This window comes from Acipenser ruthenus, chromosome 13, assembly GCF_902713425.1.
Source record: "Acipenser ruthenus chromosome 13, fAciRut3.2 maternal haplotype, whole genome shotgun sequence".
NCBI classification, from domain to species: domain Eukaryota; kingdom Metazoa; phylum Chordata; class Actinopteri; order Acipenseriformes; family Acipenseridae; genus Acipenser; species Acipenser ruthenus.
In genome coordinates, this window is record NC_081201.1 from 30,587,472 (window position 1) to 30,606,186 (window position 18,715).

The 18,715-nt window shown below is 36.2% G+C and overlaps 1 protein-coding gene and 1 long non-coding RNA gene across 5 annotated transcripts in view; one reads left to right on the forward strand and one right to left on the reverse strand.

Moving 5' to 3' along the window:
* Positions 1 to 759: 759 nt before the first annotated feature.
* The window catches only part of LOC117418025 (ras association domain-containing protein 4-like), a 38,848-nt gene continuing 20,892 nt past the window's right edge, over positions 760 to 18,715 (reverse strand). For 3 of the 4 annotated variants that reach the window (XM_058985085.1, XM_034030542.3, XM_034030543.3), the window contains exons 4-12: positions 9,444 to 9,589; positions 8,497 to 8,517; positions 6,267 to 6,361; positions 5,417 to 5,589; positions 3,562 to 3,663; positions 3,110 to 3,161; positions 2,241 to 2,362; positions 1,731 to 1,828; positions 760 to 1,106 (exon numbers count right to left, since the gene is read on the reverse strand). In XM_058985085.1, coding sequence (XP_058841068.1) covers positions 1,037 to 1,106; positions 1,731 to 1,828; positions 2,241 to 2,362; positions 3,110 to 3,161; positions 3,562 to 3,663; positions 5,417 to 5,589; positions 6,267 to 6,361; positions 8,497 to 8,517; positions 9,444 to 9,589 — 879 coding nt within the window. In that variant the 3' untranslated portion in view covers positions 760 to 1,036. The remainder of the gene's footprint in view (positions 1,107 to 1,730; positions 1,829 to 2,240; positions 2,363 to 3,109; positions 3,162 to 3,561; positions 3,664 to 5,416; positions 5,590 to 6,266; positions 6,362 to 8,496; positions 8,518 to 9,443; positions 9,590 to 18,715) is intronic. The other variant, XM_034030545.3, reaches the window with a different exon arrangement.
* Positions 13,145 to 14,771, forward strand: LOC117418027 (uncharacterized). Its single transcript, XR_004546776.3, has 2 exons — positions 13,145 to 13,554; positions 14,065 to 14,771. It is a non-coding gene; the product is annotated as an uncharacterized LOC117418027 (long non-coding RNA).

The window sequence follows — 18,715 nt, forward strand, 5'->3', positions numbered from 1 at the left end:
GAACAAATACCTGCACTGTTAGGGTTCCTGAGGACTGAGGCTGATAAACTAGGACTTGTGTATATGTGTGTTTATCTTACCATCTAAAACACAAATATAATGCCAGTAAATGAAGCTTACACAAGTGCATTTAAATGACCAAGAGCTAACAATATTTCCAGTAAAGCTTACCAAATACAATTTACTGTCACTTTTGTAGGACTCACATTTTCCTATATGAAAGATGTCTGCATTATGGTGAACGTGTATTTCACTTTTTTAAGGACATATTTTCTTAGCAATTAATTAACAAAACCCCGACTACAGCCTTTGCACATTTTTCGTTCATTTCCCTTCAGTTACATGATGAACTCAGCGAGTCGTAGAAAAAGCAGTGATTGTTTACTGGGAAGCAGAACCAAGGTGTGAAGACCAACTCCCGGAAGCAAGCTCATTCACGCTTTGGCTCTTCTAAGAAAATATGAGACCATAATTCTCTGTAAATATTTGATAGCTGTATTTCCTAAAGTGGAAGCACTTTTCTACCGTGGCAGTGCATTTTAGCATACTCAATTGTACACAAAAGATTACATTCAAAATGGAAAATTATAATTTTACATACAGTAGTTTTAAATGCTGTTTCAAAGAAAGGCACATTCCCCATTGAAACTTTGGTTTGGTCTGTACCTCCGATCTCCAGAGCTACTGTTACAATCAAGCTGTGAGATGTATTCCATTTAAGGATGACTTAGCTTGTCTTATACCTGCTCATGTGATGTGTAAAAAAAAAAAAAAAAAAAAATCTAGCACCGAGCTGGCTCTGTGTTGTCATGTCAGATTTTGTGTTAGCATATCAATTAGGACAGTAATTATGGTTTGAATTACATTTTTAATTTATGTTTCTGTGAATACAATGAAGAACTGTAATAACCCAGTGAGGCTCCAGACTTGTCTGTTATTGCGTGGATCAGACTACAGAAAGTGAAGCACAGACACACTAAACCGGACTTTTGGAGTTTGTGGCATTCAGTGTTAACTGTGTTTAAATTTGATCTGCTCAGAAATGATCGTCATTCTCAGCGATGTCCTCCAACTGCTGCTGGATCATGGATCGCAGTGCACTGTACCTTCAAACAAAGTGGGGAAAAAAGGTTTCAGCAAAAAAATGAAGGAGTAAAAACAAAGTATTCCCTGATAGGCTTTGATATAAAAACAGTAGCAGTCATCCAAAGCTCACCTTATTTATATTTATTCACAGTTTGACATATAAACTGGCCAATCCAGCATTCAAAGTGGGAGCTAACTAGAATGTAATTGTTTAATAGTTGCTATGTTACAAGCATAATCTGAGCCAATCAACAGGCTTCTTGTCTAGTGCAGATGTTTGGTAACATCTCGCAACAGGTAATTTTGAGCCCCTGATAATATATAAATGCAATGAACCTACTGTTAACATTAGTCAATAAAGGAAGTGTCACCACCAAACATGACATTTTACACTAGCAGGATACAGTTAATCAGTTTTGCTCCTTAATTGCACGCATTGTACACAAATATTGGATTACAGCATTCTACATACAAAATCTGCAAATGATGTGACAGTGAAACACTTTCGTAATTTTTGTTGCAAAAACAAAGTCAGTGTCATGCATTTAACTTTCGACATGCGCTAATGTAAGACAATACAGTTTATTTTTTCAAGAATAAGGATTCCTATTTTCAATTTAATAAATATCTTTGATAAAACTTACTTCCTTGTTAGTTTTGTAATTTCTCTCTCCTCCTCTTCTTTTAATTTTTCAACAAAACTGTCAAGTAGAGGCATTTCAAACTTTATATACTGAGCAACCTAAAGCAGAAGTCCAACAAACAAGCAACACTGTTAGAACTACTGTTTTGTAATTAATCTGTAAACAAGTAAATCACATAATTTATGAGCATTTTTAACACAGTAGCATCTCAAGGACATGGCTGAGCACATTGACTGCAGCAGGTACATGCCTCACCTATGGACTACAATACAGCTGCAAAACATATTTGATATAATAACAGTGAAACGTCTCTAGGAATGAATTGAGAAATAGAGCTAAAGCCAGTGCTAACATCATAAACTAAAACTGTGACACTAAAGCTGAGAACTTCTTTTTGCAGGATAAATGCAACTGAAGGGATTTATATAGTTAAACCCTTAAAATTTTTTTTAAAAATAAATAAAAACCACACCTTTCCTACTGAACATTTTAAACAATCGTAAAACTCACATCATAGGTGACTTCTTCTCCCAGGTCTGTCTCCATTAGGAATATCTTTGCTATTTTCTCACAAGGACCATGAAGTATTCTAGATATCAATGGATATTCTGTGTCTCTTAGTTTAGTCCGTTCTGAAACATTGAAAAGTATTTTATTAGTGTTAATAGTATTGATAGGTAAAACCATATACTGTACAATGTCTTTAATGTTCACAGGTACAACGGAGTCATTTATACACCCCTGTATGCTGAATATATTTCCCCTTTAAATTCAAAACAGAAAAAATAAAACAGAAATATGATTATTTACAGAGCAATTACAGGTGTGGTAGGATTAGGTTAATTTTTTAAGTTAATATTATTTGTTAACCCATAGGATTATCTTAAAAGAGCTGTTATTACCAACACAGCTGTCAAGTTATCTGGCACTGGCTTTTTACACTGATATGATTACTTTGTGACTCAAGTTATTCACTTAGCACATTGCTTAATCCCCCTGAAGTGTAAAAATAACTCTTCAAACGTCTACTCATCACCTTCCAGTTCACACCGAGCATTGGAGTTAGGTGCATACAATAAGAAACACGGTTTATGAGACTGAACATCTGTAATCTTGCTTAATATATTGTACCTGAAGAGCAAAACTGGACTCACTGGTCGCTGGATTTGTCCTTTCTGTTGTCTTATACTCTTTATTGCAAACATGTGGTAACAACATTAGCACTTCTGTGTGAATGGTGCCTAACATTAAAAGGCATTTCCACAAAACCAGTATGACAAGCATGAAGATACGTGCTGGTTTACATGAACATGAACTTTTTAAAACAGCATATTTGGCACTGGTCTTGCATCTTGAGTTGGATAAAGCACAGAACTTACCTCCAGTTTCATGAACCAAATACAGTGCAAATTCATCAGATGTATTTTCAACCTGCAATTGTTAAATACAGTTGTGTACCAAAATATATCATTCAAAAGTAAAACGTAAGCACAATTGTTTCTTCACTTTTTATAATATTAAATGCTGAAATACAGAGAAATGACAGTAATAGTAAGGACAGTCAACTATTTCAAAGAAAAATATAATTCAGAAATGTGCTAACTTCATCACAACAACATTAAGAGTTTGCATATGTAGCAATTATTTTAATATTTTTAGAATTCATTAGCAAAAAGTTTATTTTTACTAGTCATAACTGTTTCAAAACTGATGTTAGTATTTTGTATTTATCTAAAATTCAAAACTAATCAATTGTTAAAATAAAATATTAAATAATTCTATACATACGTCAAAGATCTAACAAGAAACAAACAAAATAAAAAAAACCTACCCGGAATTTGTTAAGAAGTAAATTCAGTACTTGTGGCGTGGTCATAGTACTGTTCACTCTAACATTTGTCATAGATCCATAGGCAGGAGTGAACACTGAAGTCTGTAAAACAAGAGTACATTTGGTTGTTGTAGGATAATCAAATAAAATGGGAAATGTGTGCATAGATACTGTATACACAATGTACATGGAGCTTGATTATTCTTGATTCATCCTGAGAGATTACTCACTGCAGTACATGGATCCACAGATGGAACCATGTAACCTGGTAAATATTTCACATGTGTTAAAAATATATGTAGTGCCTTCTGTGACCCGTCAGTACAAAATCAGTCACTAAGAGGCACTTTGCATTTTCAAAAGGATAACAGTATTAAAACAATAACGAAGAATGGCAGGCAGTGTTTTGCGTAATTGCAACGTTTTAACATTCAAAATCACAAATCTATTTCACACATTTTATCACCTGACATATCATGAAGTCATTTAAAACATTGTTTGTAATAATGGCAAATATATGACTTGTTTTCTTGTTCAAGCAGGAATCAAATAGTTTATCTGATTGATATTTCATACAATATGTTGGCATGACGATCTTCTTCTATAGAGATCTAGTATGATTTAGAACTCATAATCATGTGTTATTGCTGAACCATGTCTTCTTTGCTGTCTGTTGAGTCTTGACTTGATGCTTTAGCTGGAGTTTTACTTAAAAAGGTAGCGACCAAATTATCATTCTTGTTATCAGGAGTGCTAACCGATGCTTTAAAAATCTAATTTCTTATCAATTATTAATAGCTTTATTAACATAATTACTACTCCCCATTTATTGTGCTGACAATCGTTCTAGTCTCTGGTTTTATTACACTAATTGAGGATTTGCTAATATTTTAAATACACAGCTCTAGCTAAACTGCTGCTCCATCATGCTGGTTCCTTTTCTGCAGGTTACGTAATCTGATTGCAGCCTAGACCATCAGAGTGAGTTTGAACTGATTCTGTCTTGCATAGATCTGCAAATGTCAAACTCAAGTACAAAACACAAGCAAAGAAACCAAAGATCACCAATAGAAGAACAGTGTAACCAATGATAATATAATAATATTGCTGGTGCTATTAAAAGGTAAGAAAAAGGGATTTTAAAAGCTTGGTAAGCACTATTTTACTATGCTGAAAGGGGGTGTGTGCCTTTCAAATAGGCGTGCCCTTTGCCTTACAGCTTTATTCTGTTAGAAATCTTGTTTTCAACACCATAAAGAAACACTGCTTCCTTTCTGTTTTTTTAAACAAGTGTTTTAAGACCTTTGTGTACTCAATGAACTTTGTAACCTCAGATATTATTTATGGCCGTGTCACGTGATCGTTCTGTATCTGTGTTTATTCTAGTTGTACTGGTGGTGCTGACAGGGCACCGGTGTACATGAAAAGCTGCATCCTGATAGAACAATACATTCATACACAAATACTGTTACTAAAAACTTGAAATGTCTGTTTTTGTGAACAAAAATAATGCATCCCCTGTGTCACAACAAAGGGAATTTACTCGCTGCATGGCCACCACATATAGACACATTGGCAAATTACTTCATCATTTGACAAATTAAGACCAACAACCAAGATCTGTGACACAAATGAATGGTTGTTTTGCAAAAACACACAACTTTAAAACACAAATATAGTGTGTTGTTGGAACAGCTTTGTTTTACATTAGATGAGAAGTTACCAAGGTAGAGGTACGATTTGTGACATAGACAAGTGGATGGATAGGCACCTCCATTATATACCTGTCTGTAAGAATATACATAATGGCCAGATAATTAGCATTACTTCCTTTTATAGTGGCATTACTTTTTACCTTGTGGTTATAAAAATGACCATTGATGGAAAACCTATGTCGTTTAATCCTCTGCATTTCTCCAGAAGTTCGGTATTTGGATCTTCTCTGGACATTCATGAAACTTGCATCACTCTTTGTTCTCATTAGCTGAGGAGTCTCCTCTTCTGTGTTGGTCATTTCCGAGTCTAAATCTGAGAAAATAAAGTGATTTAAGGTTACTGTAGAACGCCCATTTTAAAACACTCTTAAAAACAGCTAAATCTACTACCAGAAAAGTAAACGTTTTCATGAAGGTTAAAAATAGAACTACATACTGCGCTCTTAAGGTGAAAAATAAGTACTTCACCATATGCTGGTGTGGATATGTTGTGTATATGCTTTCATTTTTAGGCTAATTGAGTTTTTTTTTTTGTTAGCCAATTCTACACAAGCTGTTGATAAAAGCAGCAACATATACGGTGCTCCCCCTTTATAAGGCATCCCTTTATACTGTGGAACAGGTTATAAGGCTCCCATTTGCCCCATAATATTCATTAGCAGCATTAAAGGGCACATAAGGACCTTTTTATTGTGTTACATGTTCCCATGTGTTGCTACAACAGTTTACGTAAGGTGTGTGCCTCAATATGGCTTCCCGTGTACCTGCATGGACCTCTCAGAACTACATTTCCCATCATCCTCCTGCTCACCAGTAAATCCATCTCAGTTACATATGTGAGCAGGAGGATGAAAGGAAATGTAGTTCTGAGAGGTCCATGCAGGTACATAGGAAGGCATCTTGAGGCACAGAATGCAATTTAGTAAAAGTTTAAAAATGTATTTATGTGCCCTTTAGCTATCCTAACACGTTCTAATGTACAGTACTTACTTGTAAGATTCTGTGAAAATATTTCATTGTTAACAGAATTATTATTGGACTCCAGTGTATTCTCTTTTTGAACAGTCTGTGCAGCCTTTTCATTTCTGAATAACAAAAAGAACATTAAAATCAGGGAAAATCATATCTGTAATTTGATTGAAATGACAACTAAGATATTGAACCATTGTCCTTGCCATAAACATATTACATTTTGTGTTTTTTTAATAATGTAATCTCAATTCACAACATGCAATCGATTGGCAACCTTTTAAACGCTAGAGTATTATTATAAACATACCTTTAATTTTAAACTATTTCTGATCATTTGTTTTCCACAAGACCACTGTAAACTATATTCTGACAAAATAAAAAGGTGGGAAAAAAAGCAATATTCTAGGAACCTTGATGATTTTGCAAACTTTCAAAGCATTCCCTTTATCTGGCTTTTATGTTGGACCTCCCTTTAATCTTTATGGCTTTGATATTGCTTTCACTTACATTGAATAAGCAGTTCCTCTTACATCCTGGCACAGCATACTGTGAAAAGGCCATATCTTGAATGCTAACAATCTTATCAAATAATGATACAGCACCATTTAGACTGCATAAAATGACCTTCATTTTTTATTCTGATGTGCAACTGACAGGATTATACTTGTCTCGCACTGGCTTTTATTGACTAGCAAGCACTGTAGACTACCAGGACTGCAAGAAAGCAAAATGTGCTACAAACACATTTTTACTATAGACAGATAAATAAATGCAGTTAGAAAGAATGTATTGGATTAGAATTATATTTAGGTTCTTAATTTATCGGATTCCTACGGAGTTCCAGTGCGTATTATATAGCTTTTTGACATGCATGTAGTATTAAGGTTGCATTTGTCAAATCATTTGTTGAATAGTTTAAACATACAGCTAATGGATGCCTGGCAGACTAATATAATGATAACTAATACTAATGTTAAAATGAACTGATTTGCTTCCTCCACAGAAAGTAAATGCATCTGTTTTTTCTTACTTTAAGAAAAAAAAAATAGCTGATTAAATCAGTTCTAGTTTAAATAACAAAACGCGACTGACCCAGACGCACCATTAAACAGCAGCAGGTACTGAATCAACAGCCTGAGGGTTTTGTTGAAGCTGTATCCTCACAAACAAACCTTGATTAATCCAGCCATAATCACACATGCTTTTGTAAGTAAGCTTGTACAAGAGACACACAATAACATGCATAAACACAGGTCAGCGACACAAGACAGATGTTAAGGAAGTCTTTCGAACAACAACCAATTTCTTAAGCTGTTTTGTACGGATTAGATGGTGTTTGGTTCTATAAAATGTTGTTTTGTTCCAAATGTTTAAAATTGTTTTGGAAATGTTCCCTCTTCTATTCTGGAATGTTATTATTAAATCATAAAAAAATACTGTTTCCTATTCAGGTTGACTGACATGCTGTACTGTGGTAAAGGTCTTGCTGTTACTATATGCTTAACTAAGCTTGAGTTGAAAGGCTTCATGGAACACATATGGAACACAGATGTTACACAGGATATTTTGTTAAGGGAGTTCCTTTGTAAAATGACAATCTATCATCGTTTTGGACTCCAGGTGGCCAGAGCAAAGGCAAAGTGAAGCGCTGTGTACTTCATAATCTTGTGTTATTTTGGGACTTACTGGCAATTTACCAGCCACAATGAAACCATTTACCATGCCCAAGTACATTTTGACAACTTCTTTCATTACAAAAAGTTCATGGAATAAAGGTAATATTTTATTAGTGCTATTTATTAATTGCGCTTCTGTTTAATATATATTGTACAGATTATTGCTGTCCATTTTTTTTTTTTTTTATCTCACTTCATTTTGTATATGCAGGTATATCAGATTTTTTTTTAACCCTGTACCCACAACATTTAGTTCAGGTGCCAATAAGTTAATTTTTTTCAAAATTAAAATGAGTCAAAACTATTTTTGAACTGGTATAGGTATCGAAAGGATCTCTGCAAAGCGGTCTTACTAAGTTATGTTCTGGAAATCTATGTCCATGTTGTTAGAATAAACAATGCTTTCAAATATCAACTTCATATTTGTTATGCTCAATTTGGGATAACTGCAATATTAAATCATCTGCTTGTGTTCAATGAGATTAGGAGGCAGAATTGCAACATACATGGAATCCCAGGGTATTAATTAATTCACCCATCTACCACCTGCAGAAACAAGAAGATATACTTACCCATCATCCCAGTCCATCTGGCTGTGGGCATGCAAAACGCAACAGAATATATTTAAAGAACAGACCATAATCTGTTCAAATTGAAACACACAAATTTGATTATTGCGAATATCAGATTAACTGGTCATCACCTCCCTGGCAATCAACTGTGGTGTGGTTAAAATCATGGGAGGGGGCAATGGGGATTATCACTAACTAAGTCTAAAATATGATACATCAGGGAGTGTTTTGCCAGTAGTTTGTCATGCTGTTTTCCAGGTCATGTTAAATATAAGAATTCTGCTTAAAACATGTGATACTAGAGTTATTGTATACCATGAAGAAATATGACACCCTGTGTGTCATGAAAGGACTGACCTTGACAGTTTACAACATTTCTAATCTTATGCTGTTTATTACTCGTGTCTTACATTTAATTGCCCTTGCAAATCAGACAAGCCTTGCTTCAGCAAACATCAATGACACTTGTTTATCTGGCGTGTCACTTGCGTGTTACCTTACTTGTTGTAAATAATGGCTGATATATACTCTACATAGATGCAATGCCGGCAATACAAGCAGAGAAAACAGTGGAGAAACAGCTGAAGTGTATTATTAAACTACAGAGTGGATAAAGATTAAGCAAACATTAAAAGCAACATCTAGCTTTGGTTATTGATAGATTTTTTTTATTAGACAGATTCAATAAAATAATAGAGCTGCTAAAATATCTTCATCGATGGCGGAATTCAGTAAGTTAAAAGCTATAGGAATATTACAAACAGATTTGTGCTTTGTTTGTTTACACAGTGGCGTGGTCAGGACCTGTGCATCAATGTCTGAAGGTTTGATAAAATAATAACATAGAACAGGGACAATACATTTCAGAAAGAATATTCTTTTAATTCTGAGATCAAAAATAAAAAAAACAGCTGCATGTTTGATGCATACTTTACCCTGCTACCCACCTGTTTAAACCAGTCTGATCTAACCTCCATGGCCCAGTACATGAGAAATGGACTCGCTCATTGTCATCATGCATCTGAAGTCTGATTGGCCTTCGAAGACCCCAGGAGATGTTAAGCAAACCTTCAACGATTAATTCACCTTCTTCCTGCAACAGTACAAAAAATGAATTCAGAACTAATAATATGAAAGCCAGGAAATCCTGCTGGCTGAAGTCCATTCTAATTGCAGCACAGGTCTATGTGCACAAGAGCAGTTATGCTGATCACGTGTTCACATTTTAGAACAGGAGTGGTCTGGAAACCTGGGCTGGGTACATTCAATGAAATTCACATCAACCAAAAGCTAATAAATGTCACTTCTAGGAGGGAAAATGAAGATGAGACGTGTGACGTCACAGACTACAAAGTGGTGCCAGAAGACACGTAGGCCTTGTTAAGGTTTCTGGACTCGGTGTTAAAGTTTTTTTTTTTTTTATCAATTATATATCAATATATATATATATTTTTACACACACACATACATACATATCGACATACAAAAGAAACGCAACACTCAGGTCTAATGGATTTAATCAAATAATTTAAACATAGATATCAAACAAAATCACAGAAAACATGAACAACTATTCAGATCATAGAATCATAATAAGTTTTCAGTATGAAACGTGACACACTGTCAAAATTAAAACATTACAAAGTTAGTATCGGGTATGACCACCCTGGGCATCAAGCGTTGAAGCATAGACCTGGTCAGCCCCTGGATAGACTGCTGTGGGATGTTCCGCCACTCTTCCTGTGCAGCTGCAGCCAGCTGGTGAAGGTTGGCTGGTTGCAGTTGTCTCCTGTGGATGGCACTGGTGATTTGGTCCCACAGATGTTGTATTGGATTCAGGTCAGCAGAAAAAGCTGGCCACTGCAAGACCTCGACATTGTTTTCTTGAAGTCGTGCAATTGTAATCCTAGCACCGTGTGGTCTTGCATTGTCCTGCTGGAAAACCGACACTTTCAGATTGACTTGCAGAAACAGAGTAACTGTTGCCACAAGAACTTTGTCAATGTATCGCTGAGCAGTAAGGTTGCCCTCAATCTGCACCAAAGGTGTTCTTGTGTTAAAGGAGATTCCTCCCCACATCATCACACTTCTAAAGCCCCACCGGTTGGCTTGAACAACTCAACAGTCAGCATAAAGCTCACCACGACGTCTCCACACACATTGTCTTCCATTAGGTCTGTCAAGGGCAAAACGGCATTCATCGGTGAATAAAACACTCCGCCACTCTCTCTTCCGCCACTTCAGACGTTCTCTGGCCCACAGAAGCCAGCGATTTCATCTCGCAGGTGTCAACATGTTACCCCTGAATGGCCTCCGAGCATGCAAATCAATGTCATGCAGAAGGCAAGCTAAAGTCAGGTTATTTCTTCCTGGAATTTCTCGTGCTGTAGCCACTGCAGTCTGAAAACGATTATGCAGATGGATCAGTCAGATGTGACGGTCCTGGGCCGGTGTGGTGACCCTCTGCTTCCCAGGACGTGGCCTGTCACTCACAGACCTGGTTTCCTGGTTTCTCTGGACTAGTCTGCTGATTGTTGAAGCAGAACAACTCATTCTCCGGGCAACTTCTCACAGACAGGCCGCCTTCAATAATGCCGATAGCAACCAGGCAATCTTCATTACTCAAGCGGGGCATGGTTGTATCTTTTACTGTTCTTGTATGAATTAAAATCATGTCTTTTCAAATGGCTATTTATACAGATTCTTAATCAACTAATTTTGGCAATTTTAACTCCATACAAATAACAAACAGTGAGCACCTGGCGTTTTTATGAAATCACATGACTTGAGCGCAGTATTTAGTTATCCCAAGGAAGAATACTACGCAAACAATCAACAAACCTATCTGCTCACTATTTAAAATGTAAATAACATTATGCATGTGCCCAATGAGCTATTGATGTAAAACTTAGACTGTTGCTTTTTCATTGTGCACCAGTATATTATATATATATATATATATATATATATATATATATATATATATATATATATAGATAGGTAGTGGACAAAAATTGGAAACATCAATGTAAAGTCACTTAATAGGGCATTGGGCCACTATGGTATCCCGCTCTGTGTAGTTCTCGGCGGACCGTTTTTGATGAAACTGTCTGCTTACGCCCCAGGTTGAAATTTGCAGTCAATTGATCTGCAGTTGCTCGCCTGTTTTGCCTTGCACTTCGAATTAATGCACGGATATCACGATCCTGGAGTATGCGTTTCCACCCACTGTTGCCCTTTGCTGATGATGTCTTTCCCTCGGAGTTCCATGCTGACATCACCTTAGACACCGTTGCTCGTGAAACATCAGCAAGTTGAGCTGTCTTGGTCACTGAAGCTCCTGCCAAATGCGCTCCAATCACCCCTCTTTCAAAGTCACTGAAGTCTCCTCTTGCAGCCATGCTAGCCATAATCATAGGCAACCTAAGCATGCTGGGATGTTATTTGCTTAATTAAACGCATGAGCCACACCTGTGTGGAAGCCCTTGCTTTCAATATACTTGTGTTTCCATTTTTTGATAGATAGAGAGATAGAGAGAGAGAGAATTACAAAATGGGCCCTATTTTGAGCTCCGATATACTGCCAACACCATCATAACAACTGAACTTTGCATTATTATTGCACAAGATACCCCAAAAAGTTGAGCTGAAAACGAATACTTTATTTATACTCGTAATCCCCAAGGTCAGTTCATCATGGAAAATTGCCAGCTCAAGTTGTTGTGTTGATAATCAACACAAATCAAATCCTGAGCTTGAGTTATATTCAAATAAAAAAAAAAAAACACTTGACTGAGATTTGGCAGACTTTCCTGAACCAATTCAACTTGAGATGAACTTGAGCTGGATGCCTCATGAAACATAATATTACATCCCAGTTTAGTCTGTTGGGAGATGAACTACATTTTACTCATTTCTTCTAAATTGGACGTTCTTAAATGGCATACAAAAGTATTTGTGTTACTTGGTATTGAGGGGGTACATAAGCTGGAATAGTAAAGTATTTCATTGTTTAAAGTGATAAAGTGTCTTTAGAGCTTGCTTTACAATAAGCTGTAGACTTTACATTGGATCTGTATCATGGCTATCTGTGACATTGAAGAACAGGACTGTATGCAGAGCAGAACATTTTCATCCAATCCAATCAAGAACTGAATCAGTACAATGGAAGTCTCTTCCTTTCACAGGACACAGCTGAACTAAAAAAATCCTCTAGGTAAATATACAACCAGCACAGTTTTAGATTAAGTCAAAGATGTTGTACAAATTACTAAAAATACCATAAGGCACTCAATTACATTAACTGTCTGAGACAGCTTTTGAAAAATGCTATATCTATTGTCATTATAGTACAAATTGATAACATTTTTTTTTTGTGATTTATGACTCATTTATTATCTGTGGTAGACAGGCACTGTACAAATGCGTAGGTTCTTAACATAATTCTTTGTAAATTGCAAATATATCCTCATAAAATATCAACTTCCTGTTATATAACATTTTTATTAGTTTTCAGATGGACACACCCAAACAAATTATTTTTTAAACAAAGAATATATATATATATAAAAAAAAAAAAAAATGGTGTTGGATTCTTCAAAATGGTTTTCACTCATGTTTTGTCATTCATGTCTGCAAATAAAACGCATCCAATTACGCACATGCTGTCTTTATAGCAAATATTTGCAAAACTGATAAGCGGGAGATAAATGAAAAAATAACTTTATAGTACATTAAATTCAAAAGAAACAGCTGTTGAAATGCTGAACCCATGGTCAGCTTCCACACCGGGTTTTGCTTGGCACGCACACACACACACACACTCCTCCTCTGTTCTGAGGTCAGAGGCACAGCTATTTTTGTTGTCTGTTATCCTTGATTTAAAACTCGCAGCTGGGGTAACAGTATAAAAGGTTCTGCCATTCACTGTTGTCCTGAGAAAATATTTCTGTCCCAGACAAGTACAACCTACCTACAGTGACAGTATCAGCCACTATTTACAAAACACAAGCTGATAAAAGGACCACATTACTTGGGCACCACAGTAACTCAAATAAGGTAAGCTTATTTATATTCTTAGCTGGTTATTTCTTGTTACTGATCATTACAATGGTACTGTCGTGTTGTACAGCCTAAAAATAGTCATTTTAAACACATTTTTAAAAAGAATACTGAATGCTTTCTACTTCTGTATCTAAAGACTTCTGTACTTTTTATATTTCTTGTACACAAATGGTTATTAACCCAAATTGTTCAGCTTTGAGAAGCTTGATAATCGTAACATTGTTAAATTCAGAGCATTATTTTTTACAATAGCCTGAATCAATACAATATTGTTTAGTTTACTATTATAAAAATCAGCTGCAAAATAATTAATCTTTAATATGCGTTGCTATAGTCCAATAAAAGTGTAAACCACAAAATAATGTGGGTCCTTAGTTAACACTAATCAGTTTAACACAATATATAAAAACTGGTTTGTCCATGGCTTCATGTATATTTATTATATTGAAAAAAAAAAAATGTCCTTGTGCATTAACAAACTAATTTTCTATCCACTTGTTGCAGAATGAAATCTAGACTACTTCTCTCTGTTGACCAGTTGCCTACGATCAGTGAAATGTACGAGGAGAAGTCTCAAGGAGGATGCCTAACCCCTTCATACTCATCACAGTCACTGGATGAATATATCATGTCCATTTGTCAGCTGGCGCAGCCCACGTCTTCATCAGGGTACCCGCTGTGCAGCAATCCCTTCACAATGCAAAGCCCACCGAAAACAAAAACCAACAGCAAGCCTCTAACGCAACATTCCAGCTCAGCAACTCTACCAAGAAGCAGCACCCGGGGTAACAACGCTCTCATGCCAGCGTGCTTGGACGATGTTACATTTACAATCGGAAATCACATGGAATGTAAAAGCCAAGTGTTTCTAAGCACAAGGGACCCACTGGATTGGCTGTTTGCACAATCACAAAACAATTAATCTTCTCAAAGAAAATATTCCTGCTGCTATGTGTCTCCTCTGAACAACATACCAAAATGCTTTTGTGGTATTAAACGTTTCAAAAGCTAGAGGACAACCCTGACAGACTCGAAAGTGCACTCAGAGAGCTTGAACACTCAATTATTTATGTAATAAGATTTGCTATGCAAATGTGTTTGCATTATTGACCGGTACTATATTACAATATTGTGATGTATCTTTTATTGTCGGAGTATATTTTATTTATACAACCAATGATTTTGTATTTGTTAATAAAATATTATAATTACATTTTTGTCAATACCATTTATTATTTGGGTAAACTTACACTGGCTCAAGGCAGTGGCTAGGGGAGGCAATCTAAAATTACAAACTCAATTCCATTCCATAGATCATCCCCACTGCAAGGTACCTTCCACATACCAATAGACTTTGTGTTTCACATCCTTGTAATTCATGACCAGAAGAGTATGGTGTTGTGATGTGTACGATTCCTTGCAGGTTACAATACCATAACCTTTTGTTATCCCCTAGGTAGCACCATTCACTACTATTTACTATTTAGGCTGTTATTATGAGAACAGTGTATTTTTATTGTTCAGTGTTTTTTCCTTATCTAACTCTGCAAGACCATATGATCACAAGAAACACAAAGAAGACTTTGTTCATCAACACACGAACAAAAAGGTTTTGTTTGAAGCACTTTCAAATGTATTAACTCATATTAAAATGGCATATATGGTGTGCGTAATACTATTGCTTTTATTTATAATTCAAATCCATGCATTTTTAAACTGTCAAAACTCTCATCATAATGCACTTCCATCATAATGCACTTCCATTATACCACCCTGTTATAATGCCACCTTTGCATTCCATCAGCTATTCCTTCTAAACTCAGTAAAATGTTGATATACAGCACCAGGACTAGTAGTTGGTTGTTTCCTTGTTTAAATAAAATACTGAATAAGTCCCAGGATTTGTTCTGATGTTCAGTCTGCTAGATACCAGATGCCACAGACAAGAGGTAACTGAGTGACACACCCATCTTTTGATTTCTGCAATCCTTAGATGCAATTCTAAAACTGTCATATTTGATGGCTTCTCTAAAGTCAAAGTTGCACATTGGTGTAGAACAACATTTTGGCTTATAATACACTTCCTCTCCCTATTTTACGGCCGTTCAAGTTCACTTCAGACATCTCCACAGCTGTGTCTTAAATAAACAAACAGGAAAGGAGGAAGTTCCGTTCACTTTGCAAGAACATCCTTACCCTGTTGCAGGGGGCACAGAGACAAAAAGCACCTTGTTAACAATGTTTATTCTGGCTTCAAAAATACTTCAAGGAGTGGCATTTGGAAACACTCCCATGCTTAGGTGTGGCAAAGAGCTCGGACTACAGGAAATGGCACTTCAACAACAGAGCATCTGCAAGAAAGTCCATAATGCATTACTAATAGTTTCAAATACAATTAAATGCACATATTATCTAGAAGAAAAAAAAGCACACATACACCTGTGATTAGCTAATCAAGCTCTCTGTAAATCTTTGTATGCAATGGGAGTTTTAGTTCCATCCCTCACTGTATGGTAAAGTACATGCCTCCATATACCCCTAAGCTTGTTGCTCAAACAAATTTCATCACAATTGAAAAAGAATTTCTCTCTATATATGTAAACATGACAGATTGGATCGATGGATGGGATATCCTCAAAGAATACTTTAAATAACCACACCTTTTAATTATCATATTCATGGAATGGGTTTACATTTTGTTTAGGCAACAGTCCTTTTTAATTGATTATAAAAATAAACAATCACATTTGTTAACATGTTAGTGAGCTAGTTGCAGTTTATAAAATATAAATATATAATAGAATATAAAATAGTAATACAAATCCTTTGTTGTTGATGTATGCTCCTAAAACAGTAATACAGATCCTTTGTAGAGGCTGCAGTAACCCCTGTATGAAATGTATTTCTAACACAGCTCTGCTGCCATCCACTGGCGAGAACAATGCACTGGATTTGGAGTCCAACCAAAGCACTGTATTGGGAGTCAAAGGCAATAAGAAACTGATGCAGGTCTGTTTTTGAGACTGTGGGCTCTATTTTCATGATCTAAACAGGAACCGTCCTTAAACTCGCACACCTGCTCTATTGCAGACCTCTTGCCCCTCAATTTGTTTTTGTATTTAATGATGCTGGGAAACACCAGCAGGATTCATACAGCAGATCATTTAAATAGACCCCTGTGCGGTGCTGTTGTTCATAATAAAGCTGTGGATCCGCTTCTGTGCTTTTAGATCCACTACAGTGTCTGTATTGTGCAACTGCTGTGGAAAAGTACAGAAAACAAACTTAAAACAACAAGAAGACGGATAGCAGGAAACAGGGACTACACTATCTGATATTACACAAACATTACCAACGGAATTAATAAATCAAAGAGAATACTACACCATTCCACAGGGATCAGTATTAGGTCATCTGCTATTCCTAATCTACATTAATTACTTAGATTCTGATATGGTAAGCAAACTTGTTAAATTTGCAGACGACACAAAAATAGGAGTGGCAAACACCGTTGCAGCAGCAGAGATCATAAAAAAGGTTCCAGACAGCATTCAGAGCTGGACAGACACTTGGCAAATGACATTTAATAGAGGAAAGTGTAAGGTACGGCACACTGACAATAAAAATGTGCATTACAAATACCATATGGGACATATTGAAATTGAAGAAGAAATCTATGAAAAAGACCTAGGAGTTTATGTTGACTCAGAAATGTCAATTTAAAAATTCTGCACCGGGGCCCATTCCAACCTAGCTAAGCCCCTGGACTGGCGCATGTGTCCCCTTAATGTTCGAGTCTAGCTGCAGTAGTACAATTAGAGGAAAAAACACACTTTTAAAATTATGCTATTTTATGCTAAACTGAAAACTGTTAATATACTGAAGGGAAAGCCCTTGTGAAACTGATTCAAGAATTTAAATGCAGAGTTCCTGAAATGCAGTACGATTTATTTGTACACCACATTGAGCCTATTTTAACACTCAGGAATCGGACAATGTCTTTGCCAGAACTCATGAAGGTCTGTAAAGAACATGACCTGGGGCTTCTGATGTACCTGTTACAGTTGCAACTGCAGAAAGATGTTTCAGTGTTAAAAAGCTCCACAGCGTTTCATTGAAATGGCAAGTTTAATGCTATTTATTTATATAACCATCAACACACGCACACACAGAATATATTGTTTAATGTGCCCCCCATTAGCGGTCAAATTGTTATTCCTGCGCACACCCCTGGCGACCAGAATTATTCCGGGTTTAAAAGGCATGTCATATGCAGACAGGCTAAAATAATTAAATCTATTCAGTCTTGAACAAAGAATACTACGCAGCGATCTGATTGAAGCATTCAAAATTCTAAAAGGTATTGACAATGTCGACCCACGGGACTTTTTTGACCTGAAAAAAGAAACAAGGACCATGGGTCACAAATGGAGATTAGATAAAGAGACATTCAGAACAGAAAATAGGAGGCACTTTTTTTTTGTTTTACACAGAGAATTTGAGGGTCTGGAACCAACTCCCCAGTAATGTTGTTGAGGATGACACCCTGGGATCATTCAAGAAGCTGCTTGAGATTCTGGGATCAGTAAGCTACTAACAACCAAAACGAGCAAGATGGGCCGAATGGCCTCCTCTCGTTTGTAAACTTTCTCATGTTCTTATGAAACAATGCCCTTCAACCCATTATTATTGAGCGAGAATGGCACTGGTACAAACAGATTCCATTGGCTGTGAAGCAAAAGGCCTGCTTTACATAGGAAACCAGATTCTATTGTTATGTGTGACATACATGTGTTTAGAGACACTTCTAATAAGAGGGGCCTCTGAGATCTTGTTGAGCTTTGCCATGAATCCAAATAGAACAGACAATCTATAATGTGATTGCTTTCTAAAATACATGGATATCTCATTGACAATATGGAATAAATTGGACAGAGCAAGACAATCAGACAGAACTGACTGGGGAACAGTATGGAGCGTAAATTTAAAAAGCATTGTTCCTGAGCAGATCCATGCTACCCCATACAAATTGCTTTGTAATGTTAGTGCTGCCTAGTTCTGAAAGCACCTACTGTATGGCCAAAAGTTTTGCATCACCCCAAATTTTAGGACCGATACATCATTTAAAAAGACAAACTATATGAGCAGAATTTAG